Source organism: Neofelis nebulosa, chromosome 5 (assembly GCF_028018385.1).
Source record: "Neofelis nebulosa isolate mNeoNeb1 chromosome 5, mNeoNeb1.pri, whole genome shotgun sequence".
Taxonomy (NCBI): Eukaryota; Metazoa; Chordata; class Mammalia; order Carnivora; family Felidae; genus Neofelis; species Neofelis nebulosa.
This window is the reverse complement of record NC_080786.1, coordinates 76633666-76646130: the sequence shown is the minus strand read 5'-3', so window position 1 is coordinate 76646130 and position 12465 is coordinate 76633666. Positions and strand designations below refer to the sequence as shown.

The following is a 12465-nucleotide window of genomic DNA, read 5'->3' as shown; positions in this document are numbered from 1 at the left end:
AGAATAATACAAAAATGGGAAGAATAAGCCAACTTTCTAAATCTAAAGGGAAAATGCTGCAACCTGCCCATTACTGGAAGACAGGTATTCACTGCTTCTGACAAAGAATAGGGCTGTTTGAAAATGGCACCTCTATGTTCTTTGAAATAAACACCAATATAAAACACAAGAAGAAACTGGAAGACAAAGCAGAATAATACATGGAAGTCAGCATAGCCCAGCAAAAGAGAAATGAAACCTACCATGTGATAAATTTGGATTGCCAATTTTGGCTCGGTCACTTAAGGTATGACCCTAAACATGTTTCAAACTTCTGACATTCATTTTTCATCTTTGAAAAACCATGCAGTTTCCATGAAACTTAAATATATTAACATTTATAAATGTCCCAAAATATGCAAATGGCCAATAACTGATAACTAGGATAACTTTTAAACTTAAGCTATGAAATTTAAAAACATGTCCAAAAGTAGACAGAATACTCTTCATCCATTAATCAGCTTCATTAATTACCAGTATCATCACCAATCTTGTCTCACCTATATTCCCACTGACTCCCCTATACACAGTGTAATTTTGAGATGAATCTCAGACTTTGATTATTTCATTTATAAAAATTCAGTATATGCATAAATTAGTCCTTTTTAACATAACCACAACTTCATTAGCATATTTTAAAAAATTTAACAATCATTCCTTAGTATGAAATATCCAGTGTTTAGATTTCAAATGGTCTCATAAATGTCAAATGTTGTTGAGATTTTTGTTGTTTTGTTTTTGCTTTTTCTACATTTCATTTGACTAAATCTAAGATCCAATGAAAGGCCACATGTTGGAGCTGGCTGATAGGTGCCTTAATTTTCTTTTAATTTATAGGTGTGACTCCATCTCTCTCAAACCTTTATTTTCCTTGAAGTTAACTGTTGAAGAAACTGGAATGCTTAATTCCATAGTTTCCCACTATCTGGATTTTGCTAACTGCATCCACATGGAATCTTTTAACATGTTCCTCTGTCTTCCATATTTTCTCTAGAAGATGCTTGATCAGAATCAGCATCTCTGATTTTGGGGGGTTTTTTTGGCAATACTACTTTAAGTATGATGTTAGCTTTAAGATTTTGTAGATGCCCTTGATTATCAGGTTGAAAAAGTTCCCTTCTATTCCCAGTTTGCTGTGAATTTTCTCAGGAATGGCTATCGAACTTTGTCAAATACTTACTTCTGAGATGATATTATGGTTTTTCTTTTACAATCAACTAGTACGGTAAATTATATTGATTTTGAATGTTAAGCACCCTTGCATGCCTTGGATAAACACCATTTGCTCATTTTAGTACTCTTATTATACATTGCTTGTTTCCATTTGCTAATATTTTGAGTATTTTTGCTTCTATGCTTATGAGGATATTAATCTGTAGTGTTCTCTATTGTAGTATCTTTGTCTGATTTTATCATCAATCTAATCTCATAAAAAGAGTTACATGCTCCCTTTTCCTCCATTTTTTAAAGATTTTTGTGTACAGTTTTGTTTTTTTTTTTTCCTTAAATATGATAGACTTCACCAGTGAAGCTGTCTGGGCCTGGGGCTTCTCTGTAGAGAATCAATCATTTCTTTAACTGATGTACAGTGACTTAGACTTTCTATTGCTTTTGAGTCAGCTTTGGTAATCTGTGCATTCCAAAGAATTTTTCCATTTCACCTAAAGTTGTTGAATTCATTGGCATAAAATTATGCACATTATCTTTTTAATATCTATACTCTCTACAGTGATGACACCTCTTCCATTCCTGATACTGGTAACTGTGTCTTCCCTTTTCCTTAATTAGTCTCACTAGAGGCTTATCAATTTTATTTCTCTTTTAAAGAACCAGCTTTTGATTCCTTTGATTTTCTCTAAGGTCTGTCGATTTTCTATTTAACTGATTGGTGTTCACCTTTTTATTTCTTTCTTCAATCTAAGTTATATTTCTCTATTTCCTTAATTAAGGTAGAAGCTTAGGGCATTAATTTGAGATTTTTCTTCTTTCCTAATATACGTATTTAATGCTATAAGTTACTCTTAAAAACTGATTTAACTGTAGGCCCCAGATTTTGATATGTTGTAATTTCATTTTCATTCAGTTTAAAATATATTCCAATTTCGTCTGAGATTTCTTCTTTGACTCATGGGTTATTTACAAAAGTGTGGTTTAAATTCCAAATATTTGGGTTCTTCCCAGACTTACTCTGATGATTCCTTCAACAATTTATGAAAGTTTGTTTTATGGCTTATCATATAACCTATATTGGTGCATACTCCACGTGCTCTTGAAAAAAGTTTGTAACTTGCTTTTGTTTGGTGGAATATTCTGTAAATGTCACTTAGGTCAATTGGTCAATCAATAGTGTCTAAGTTTTCCACACCTTTAATGATTTTCTGTCTACTAATTCTATTAATGACTGAAAGGAGTTTTGTGTAATTGTGGTTTGTAAGTTTCTCCTTTCCATTCTGTCAGTGTTTGTTTCACACGTATTGGAGGTCTGACATTGGGTGCTTAAATCTTTAAGATGGTTTATCTTCTTGTAACCCCTTTTTACCAATTTGAAATTTCTCTTTATCTCAGACAATATTTCCTACTCTGAAATCTAGTGATTATGATTAGAGTTTGCAGGGTATGTCTTTTTCTATCATCTTTTAATTTATCTAGGTCTTCGTACTTAATGCGTTTTGTCCACAGCACAGATTTGGTTCTTAAATTTCTTTATCCAGTCTGACAATCTACCTTTTAATTGAAATCTTTAGACTATTTCCACTTGCTGTAATTGATATGGTTGGCTTTAGATTGATGATCATATTAACTGTTTTTTCTACTTGTATTGTCTGTTCCTATTTTTTAGGCTTCACTGAATTTAATATTTTTTAACATTCCATTTTGTCACTACTATTAACTTATTTAGTTACACATCTTTTTTTCAGCGATTCCTCTAGTGTTTACAACATGTAACTTTAAGTCATCTCTATCTACATTTAAGTAATATCATACTATTTGATGTATAATGTAAATCCTTATAATGATATACTTCTATGCCCCACTCCCTGCTATGCACTATTTTCATCATACACACTACTTCCACATTATCATAAACATTACATTATTTTTGTTTTAAATAGTCAATAGCTCTTGTTAAATAACAGTGCTGAGATATAATTTATATACCACATAATTCACTCATTAAATGTAAAATTCAATAATTTTAATACATTTACAGTTGCCCAACCATCACTAAAATCCAGTTTTAGAACATTTCTATCAATCCACAAAGACCCCTTGTATTCATTTCCAGTCAACCCTTATTCCCACTCCCACTCTCAAGTAACCACTACTCTACATCTATCTCCGTCAACTTGGCTTTTCTGGACATCTCACAGAATCAATCTTTCCATATGGCTTCTTTCACTTAACATAGTTTTTGAAAAGGTTCATCCATCCATGTTGTAGCACGTGTCAGTAATTCATCCTTTTTATTGTGGGACAGTATTCTATTACATGGCTATGTCACTTTTTATTCATCCACTTACCAAGTGGTGGACATTGGACTGTTTCCATTTTTTGGCTATTACGAATAATGCTGCCATGAACATTTGCGAACAAGTGTTTCTGTGGACATATTTTCACTTCTCCTAGGTATATACCTAGGAGAATTGCTCAAATGAATCCTTATGAATATGTTTAACATTTTGAGGAACTGCCACAATGTTTTCCACAGCAGCTGTACCATTTCCCACCAGCAGCATATAACAGTCCCATTTTTTCCTTATCTTCACCAATACTTATGACTGTCTATGTTTTTAGTTACAGCCAGCCTAGTGGGTATGAAGTGAATATCTCATTGCGTTTTGATATGCATTTCCTTAATGATTAACAACGCGGAACATCTTGGCTATGCTTATTGACCATCCATATATCTTTGGAGATTGCTCAAATTGTTTCTGATGAGGAATCTGCTTTCATACTTACTGTTGCTCTTCTGCATTTAATGTGCCTTTCTTCTCTAGCTGCTTTAATATTTTTCTCTTTAACTACTTATTTTGAACAATCTATATACGGTTTTATTTTACTTGTGCTTGGGTTGGCTGAGCTTCTTTTTTTTTAATTTTATTTTTTTAATTTACATCTAAGTTAGTTAGCATATAGTGCAACAATGATTTCAGGAGTAGATTCCTTAATGCCCCTTACCCATTTAGCCCAAACCCCACTCCCACAACCCCTCCAGCAACCCTCTGTTTGTTCTCCATATTTGAGAGTCTCTTACGTTTTGGTCCCCCTCCCAGTTTTTGTATTTTTGCTTCCCTTCCTTATGGTTCATCTGTTTTCGTATCTTAAAATCCTCATATGAGTGAAGTCATATATTTGTCTTTCTCTGACTAATTTCGCTTAGCATAATATCCCCCAGTTCCATCCACGTAGTTGCAAATGGCAAGATTTCATTCTTTTTGATTGCTGAGTAATACTCCATTGTATATATATACCACATCTTCTTTATCCATTCATCCATCGATGTACATTTGGGCTCTTTCCATACTTTGGCTATTGTTGACAGTGTTGCAATAAACATGGGGGGTGCATGTGTCCCTTTGAAACAGCACACCTGTATCCCGTGGATAAATGCCTAGTAGTGCAATTGCTGGGTCGTAGGGTTGTTCTAGTTTCAATTTTTTGAAGAACCTCCACAGTGCTTTCCAGAATGGCTGCACCAGTTTGCATTCCCACCAACAATGCAAAAGAGATCCTTTCTCCACATCCTCACCAACATCTGTCATTGCCTGAGTTGTTAATGTTAGCCATTCTGACAGGTGTAAGGTGGTATCTCATTGTGGTTTTGATTTGTATTTCCCTGATGATGAGTGATGTTGAGCATTTTTTCATGTGTCAGTTGGCCATCTGTATGTCTATTGATGTCTTTTGCCCATTTCTTCACTGGATTATTTGTTTTTTGGGTGTTGAGTTTGATAAGTTCTTTATAGATTTTGTATACTAACCCTTTATCTGATATGCTGTTTGCAAATATCTTCTCCCATTCCGTCGGTTGCCTTTTAGTTTTGCTGACTGTTTCCTTCACTGTGCAGAAGCTTTTTATTTTGATGAGGTCCCAATAGTTCATTTTTGCTTTTGTTTCCCTTGCCTCCGGAGAGGTGTTGAGTCAGAAGTTGCTGCAGCCAAGGTCAAAGAGGTTTTTGCCTGCTTTCTCCTCTAGGATTTTGATGGCTTCCTGTCTTACATTGAGGTCTTTCATCCATTTTGAGTTTATTTTTGTATGTGGTGTAAGAAAGTGGCCCAGGTTCATTCTTCTGCATGTCGCTATCCAGTTTTCCCAGCACCACTTGCTGAAGAGACATTGTCTTTATTCTATTGGATATTCTTTCCTGCTTTGTCAAAGATTAGTTGACCATACGTTTGTGGGTCCATTTCTGGGTTCTCTATTCTGTTCCATTGATCTGAGTGTCTGTTCTTGTGCCAGTACCATACTGTCTTGATGATTACAGCTTTGTAATACAGCTTGAAGTCCAGGGTTCGCTGAGCTTCTTGAAAATTTGTGTTTATAGTTTTGGAAAGTTTTTGATCATTCCTTCTTCCATTTTCTTCCTCTTTTTTTTTTTTTAAACATTTTTATTTATTTTTGAGAGACAGAGAGAGACAGAGTACAAGTGGGGGAGGGACAGAGACAGAAGGAGACACAGAATCTGAAGCAGGCTCCAGGCTCTGAGCTGTCAGCACAGAGCCCAACATGGGGCTCAAACCCACAAACCACAAGATCATGACCTGAGCTGAAATATGATGCTTAACCGACTGAGCTAATCAGGTGCCCCTCTTCTCCTTTTCTTCAGAGATTCCAACTGCTCATATGTTAGCCTACTCAATGTGTCTCACAGGTCACAAATATTTTTTTAAATTATTTTTTCTGTGTTTCATTTTGGATAAATTCTATTGCTCTATCTTCAAGTTCACTAATGTTCCTATAATGTCTACTCTCTAACATTAATCTCATCCAGGGCATTTTTCATTTCAAGCACTGTAATTTTTATCTCTAGAAGTTAGATTTGTACTTTTCTAAATATCCTTCATGTCACTACTTAACTTTTTGGATATATGGGCTATAGTTATAATAACTGTTATGTCCTTGTCTGCTAATTCTAACATCTGTTTCCGGTCTAAGTCAGTTTTGATTGATTTGTCTCCTCACTCTAAATTGTGTTTCTCTTCTTCTTTACATGCCTAGTAATCTCTGACTGAATGGCAGACACTGTGAATTTTATCTTGTTGGGTTCTGGACATTTCTGTTTTCCTATTGATATTCCTGTGCTTTTGGGGGGCACCTGGGTGTCTCAGTTGGTTGAGTGTCCTACTCTTGATTTTGGCTCAGATCATGATCTTTTGGCTTGTGAGATGGAGCCCAGTGTCAGTCTCTGCGCCAACCGAGCAGAGCCTACTTGGGATTCTCTCTGCCCCCTCCATGCTCACACTCACTCTCCCTCTCAAAATAAATAAATAAAACATTACAAAAAAAATATTCTTGTGCTTTGTTTTGTGAGGTAGTTAAGTTACGTGGAAACAGTTTGATTCTTTCTGGTCTTGCTTTTAAGATCTGTAGTAGGGACCAGAGCAGTGTTTATTCTGGTCCTAATTATTACCCACTACCGAACTAAGATATAACCTGAGTATTCTACCCAATGCCCTATAAATCATGAAGCTTTCCATTCTGGCTGGTATAAACAAGCCAGTGCGAGCACTGGATACAGTTCCTTCCAAACCTATCACATAGTTCTTGGAGTTCCCTCATATGTATCTGTTGATCAACTGTCTGCTGAATACCCAAAGGGAACCACAGGTATGGTGCTGTCTGTCCTCTCCAGTACACTATCCTACACTGTCCTGTAAACTCAACCCACCCTAGTCTTCCACAGTCTCAGTTTATAGAGTCCTTCGGACTCCAAGTGGGTCCCTCACCCCTGAGCTACAGCCTAGAAACTCTCTCTAGGCTAGAAGCTAGGATAATAACAGGGCTCATGCCATTTGTTTCCCATTTTGTCAGAGATTGCTGGCCTTCACTACCTGGTAGCCAGTATCTTGAAAAGTTTTTTTTCTTTCTTTCTTTCTTCTATATGGGAGAGTTAATCAGTGCCCACTAATCCATCTTGGCCAAAAGTACAAGTTGAAAGTCACACACCATTTTTAATAACCATTCTAACACAAGAAAATACGTGTGGGATAATAATTAGTCTTTAGTGAACTCTACTGCATTACCATTTCTTTTTTTTTTTTTTTTTTTTTCGTTTTTTATTTATTTTTGAGGCAGAGAGAGACAGAGCATGAACGGGGGAGGGGCAGAGAGAGAGAGAGACACAGAATCGGAAACAGGCTCCAGGCTCCGAGCCATCAGCCCAGAGCCTGACGCGGGGCTCGAACTCATGGACCGCGAGATCGTGACCTGGCTGAAGTCGGACGCTTAACCGACTGCGCCACCCAGGCGCCCCGTGCATTACCATTTCTTAGTCTGGATTTTCTTGGTTTCTAAATTCTGAGGATGGAAGACCCTTTCACATATTTTTTAAATGCTGAAGTCCTAATATCTCAGCGAGATGTGACCAATGGCTGCATATCACACAGTAGATGCTCATTAAATATGAACATCATTACTTTTTTCTTCCAAGAAATTAACCAGGAAAGCCTCTAAATTTCCTGCTTAGAAATTATTGCTTTTGGAAACAAGAGATCACAATTCAAAGAAATTTAACTGTAAACTGCATGTGTAAAACTGCCTTTAGCAAAAGGCTATCATTGTGGTTGCTTAAAATACAGTAAAATTAACACTAAGATCATACTTCTGTGTCTTCCTTCTCTCTCGACTCCTACATTTCATATACCTGTTTCTAAAGAACCTTCTTTCCTCCTCTCAGAGCCATCTTTACCTTTTAGTTCCCACAGCCACCACATCTGCTAAAGCCTTTACCAATCACCCAAATATTTCCAAAGCCTCACAGGCTATTTGTCTCCAGTCATTCATCCCTTAAATCTATCAGGCTTATTGCCACCATATTAAACTTCCTAAAATATTCTGCTTTTATAATTTCTTTCTCATAAATTTTCAATCTCATTTTATTATTTTAGTATAAAAGTTAAAATTCTTTGGTATTATATTAGTCACATTTTTTTAATAGAAGACAACAGGAATTACTGTTTTAGTTCACATCCCTGAAGACTCATAAACACACCCATATCCACTTCAATCTAGTAGCTTTTAAAGAAACACCTAACTAACTCCTCAGTTCCTATTTCTAAAACAAACAACAAAATACCAATTTTATCAAAGCAGTACTAAGATAATGGATTGCCCTTACCAGTGCCTGGCTAACATTTCCTCCGGTGGCTAGGGATTTGAAATGGCTGCTGTTATAGACCAACTGAACTTCTGAGATCTCCACTGTTTCCAATTCCTCTTGAGTCTGCCGGTCGATCACATGCAACTTCTCCACGCTGTCCAAGAGCACAACTGTACGTGAGTTTATCCACTGCAAATCAAGCACACCACAAAACAAACGTGAGGCCCATCCCACATCATTCAAGACAAAAAGGAAGCCTGGCCACTCAGGTTAAATTACGTTGAGGATTTTATCCATTCAGTAACTTGATAACAATCACAGCAAGAACTACTCTGGTGACAGTAGTGGCTACACTGTGGTGGGTGACAGTGCACAACACAGTATTGAGTCTGACAGTGTTAAAATGACTCCTAGTATTTAAAAAAGGTAACTAAGAGCTTTAACAGATATATTACAGGATATGTTAGTTTCAGTACAATTATAAGGTACACTGGCACAAATGACTTAAGGAAAATGACAAAATATGCATTTCTTGTGTTTCTGATGTTAATTTTTAAAAAGGGCAAACAAACCTCCTCAACCTAGGTGGTCAAATGATTGTTAGCGTTTATATATGTTTTAAAACAGAAGCTGTTTAAAACATGTATTTCCTTTAAAACCTCCCTACCAATTATGGGAGAGTCCTTTGCTTTTCTATTTCTCTATGTTCCAAATTTTCCTTAATAAGTACGATTATAATTTTAGAATAACTTAATAATATTAAAAATCTTCTGAAGGATGCCATTTTGATAAATTTCTTGGGTTTTATATAAGATTTCTTATTTTCAAAATGATTTTTTTTTTTAATTTCAATCCTTCCCCAGGAAATAAATGGAGTTTTAAAAGCTGCTCAATTAGAATTCTAAATAAGCCAGAATAGAGTGCTTCTCCTACACTCTCTCTGGCATTCATGTTGTTTTATTTATATGACCTATTCCATGTCATCAGAGATTATCTGCATAATGCCATATAAAAAAAACCAAGTCAAAGTGGATACATTTTAACATGCTGAAAATGCACTCTGTCACCGTATAGTGGCTACTGTAAGGGAAGGGTGTTTCTCTGTTTTGGTTTTCCCCCCAAAAATTATTGCTAACAGGGAGTTTGATACTCAAGACTTTACAAAGAGCACTTACAAGGTGCTCTCTTCATTATTTTAAAAAACAAAGTATCATTTAGGAAAGACACATTATTAGCCTTATACAACCTTAGTGCTAGTTTTTATTTTTTATTTTTTACAGGGAGAAAAATCTAACGGTCATACATTTTACACAGAGATCATCAGTTTTGAAAAATATTTATCATCCTATTTTTTTTAAGGAGGGTATACGTCTGTTCTTTATTTACCATTCCACTTATCAGTCAGAACCAGTGTTGCTATCTTCTTTGTTTGGATTTTTATAAAGATAGGCTCCTTTCACAAATACAAGCAAGATCACCATCTAGGTAATTCAAGTCAAAAATTACTTAGATATCTTCACAGAATACAGGAGAAAAAGAACACCTGAATCCAGATTACCACTTATCTGTAAAATATCTTATTTGAATTTTTACAGACAGGTTTGGAACTCTTTGCAGCATCAAATATGAAAACAAATCATAGTAATAATTAATAGATTTGGCTAAGTTTTAGCCATGTTCACAATTCTGTTTTTTAAAATAAACTTTTTATTTTTACTACAGTTTTAGATTTACAGAAAAATTGAGGACAGTGCAGAGATTTCTCTTACGGTCCCGCACACAGTTTCCCCTACTATTAATTTCTTGTATCAGTACAGTTGCCAAAATCAATATTGATACATAGTTTTAACTGAGATCCATACTTCATTTAGAGTCGCTTCATTTTTATCTAATGTCCCTTTTCTGTCTCAGGCTCTCATTCAGGGAACTGTGTTACATTTAGTTGTCACGTCTTCTTAGGCTCCTCTTGGCTATGACAGTTTTTTTTTTTTTTTATACTTCCCTTGTTTTCGATAACTTTAACAGTTTTGTTTTGTTTTGTTTTAGAGAAAGAGAGCACACAAACAGGGGAGAGGAGCAGAGGGAGAGAGAAACAATCTCAAGCAGGCTCCACACTCTGTGGAGCGGATGTGGGGCTCGATCCCACAACCCTGGGATCATAATCTGAGCCAAAATCAAGAGTTGGATGCTCAACCGAGCCACCCAGGTGCCCCAAGTTTAACAGTTTTAAAGAGCACTGGTCAGGTATTTTTTAGAATGTAATTCATTCAGGATTTGTCTAGTGCTTTTCTCATGAGTAGACTCGAGCTATATAGGTTTTCGGAAAGAAGACCATAGAAATAAAGTGTCATTTTAATCACATCATATTAGATGCTTTCACAGGTCACCTGGTTAAAACAGAGAGAATGACAAAGAGTGTCAGCAGGCTTAGCAATTATTTCGAAGATTAGACCCTCACGACTGCAACTGCTGACATTGTTGTAAACAAGCCTTTTAATGGTAACTTGTAAAGCAATGCAGTTAGTGTCGCATCATGGGTAAGCCACAGGACAAATGAAAACACCTACTGCCCTCCTATTCAGAGAATGGCTACTTGTGGTCAAGGGAAAATTTTCCAGGGACAGAATTACACGCAGATTTTAGAAGTGCCATATCTCAAATATCTTAAACAGAAGTAATGATGAAGAATTCTAGGAAACTGTTAGATAATTCAACAGGGGCTCTGGTGATGACAAAGACACTGATGTCTTACATTCATGAGAAGAACTTGAACAAAATTACTTTATGAAATGAGTATGGAAAAAAGTATTATTTCTAAATTTATAGTCTATATGTGAGATGAAAAGACAATGTGCAACTATACTAATAAACTGTATATTATAAAGAAAAGATCATTTCATCTATATCCTAAAAAGTTACATATCATCGAGTTAGGGGAGTAACTCTTTTTAGCCATTTTATTAGAAAAATGAGGCACTGTCTCTTATCTAAGGTTGCCTATATTCATGCATATACAGAATATTTCACTGGATATTGATATGCCAAAAGGATTAATGATAGAAACCTAGAAATATTATAATTACACTACTTACAAAATGGACACACCATTTGAAAAAGGAAAGATAAAATTTGATACAAAAAAGACATACTCTCTTTTTTTAAACCAACAAGTTGCTCAGGAAGGACTGAGAGGTATCGTATAGAGAAAATTCTGCTAAGCTTTTAGCCACGAAAAAAGAATTACATAAACTCCTGAACCAATTAGTACAAGCCCAAAAGTACAAAAGTGTGTTTACCAAGAAAGCCAGGCAATGATCTTTAAGAAATCCACCCAAATTCTTCTGAACACCCCTTTGAACTAATCAGGACATCAGAGAAAACTTTTCCTAATCCTGTCAGTGTTCAACAGGACATAAGGCTGAAAGGCAATTAAAAATATGATGGCATCACACCAAACTCAGGCTCCATTCAGTATAAACAGAACTTCACTTCTGTCCATATTTTACATAATCCTAAAGGTCATGGTTCATGACAGAAATCCTGGTAGCTCAAATACACCACGGACTCAAAACAATTACATGAAATGAATGGGGCACATCAATGTGAATAATACTCACAGTGAAGTTGATGAGGTCATAGTAGAGGTGAAGATGCTTTTGCTTAGTAACATGTATTGCTCCAGACTCATCTCTCTTCACCTGATGATGAAATAAAAACACCTAAACACCAGCTGCTTTTTGAGGGGCTTGTTTTTAGGTACTTAATTATACTCCACCTAGAAAATGATTTCCATTCACATTATGGATAAGCCCAGAAATACTGGCAACTACAGAAACTATTACGCAAATGAAAAAAAACATTCACACCATGATCTGTAGTGAAATCCAAGGCATATGTGACAGTGGTCTAGTTGTCAGTACTTCATGTATTTTCACTCTACTATAATTCAGAACAAACTAACTTCATCCCATCAGTGACTGTACTTAGCTAGAGTTAAGCATAAAATGGGATTGACAACATGGTGTGATAGTCAAACAGGTCATTAAAAAAAAAACAAAAAACAAGGAGGAGGCTGTGACAAAACTAGACTTTTCTGAAGTATGCT

The 12465-nt window shown here is 35.7% G+C and overlaps 1 protein-coding gene across 8 annotated transcripts in view; it reads right to left on the bottom strand.

Moving 5' to 3' along the window:
* Nucleotides 1-12465, bottom strand: part of VPS8 (VPS8 subunit of CORVET complex) — a 251993-nt gene that overhangs the window by 192728 nt on the left and 46800 nt on the right. For all 8 annotated transcript variants that reach the window (XR_009262061.1, XR_009262062.1, XM_058730711.1 and 5 more), the window contains 2 exons: nt 11978-12058; nt 8379-8549 (listed from right to left, as the gene is read on the bottom strand). Coding sequence is in view for 6 of the 8 variants with exons in the window: in XM_058730711.1 (XP_058586694.1) it covers nt 8379-8549; nt 11978-12058 (252 nt within the window). In the remaining 2 variants the exon portion in view is untranslated. The remainder of the gene's footprint in view (nt 1-8378; nt 8550-11977; nt 12059-12465) is intronic.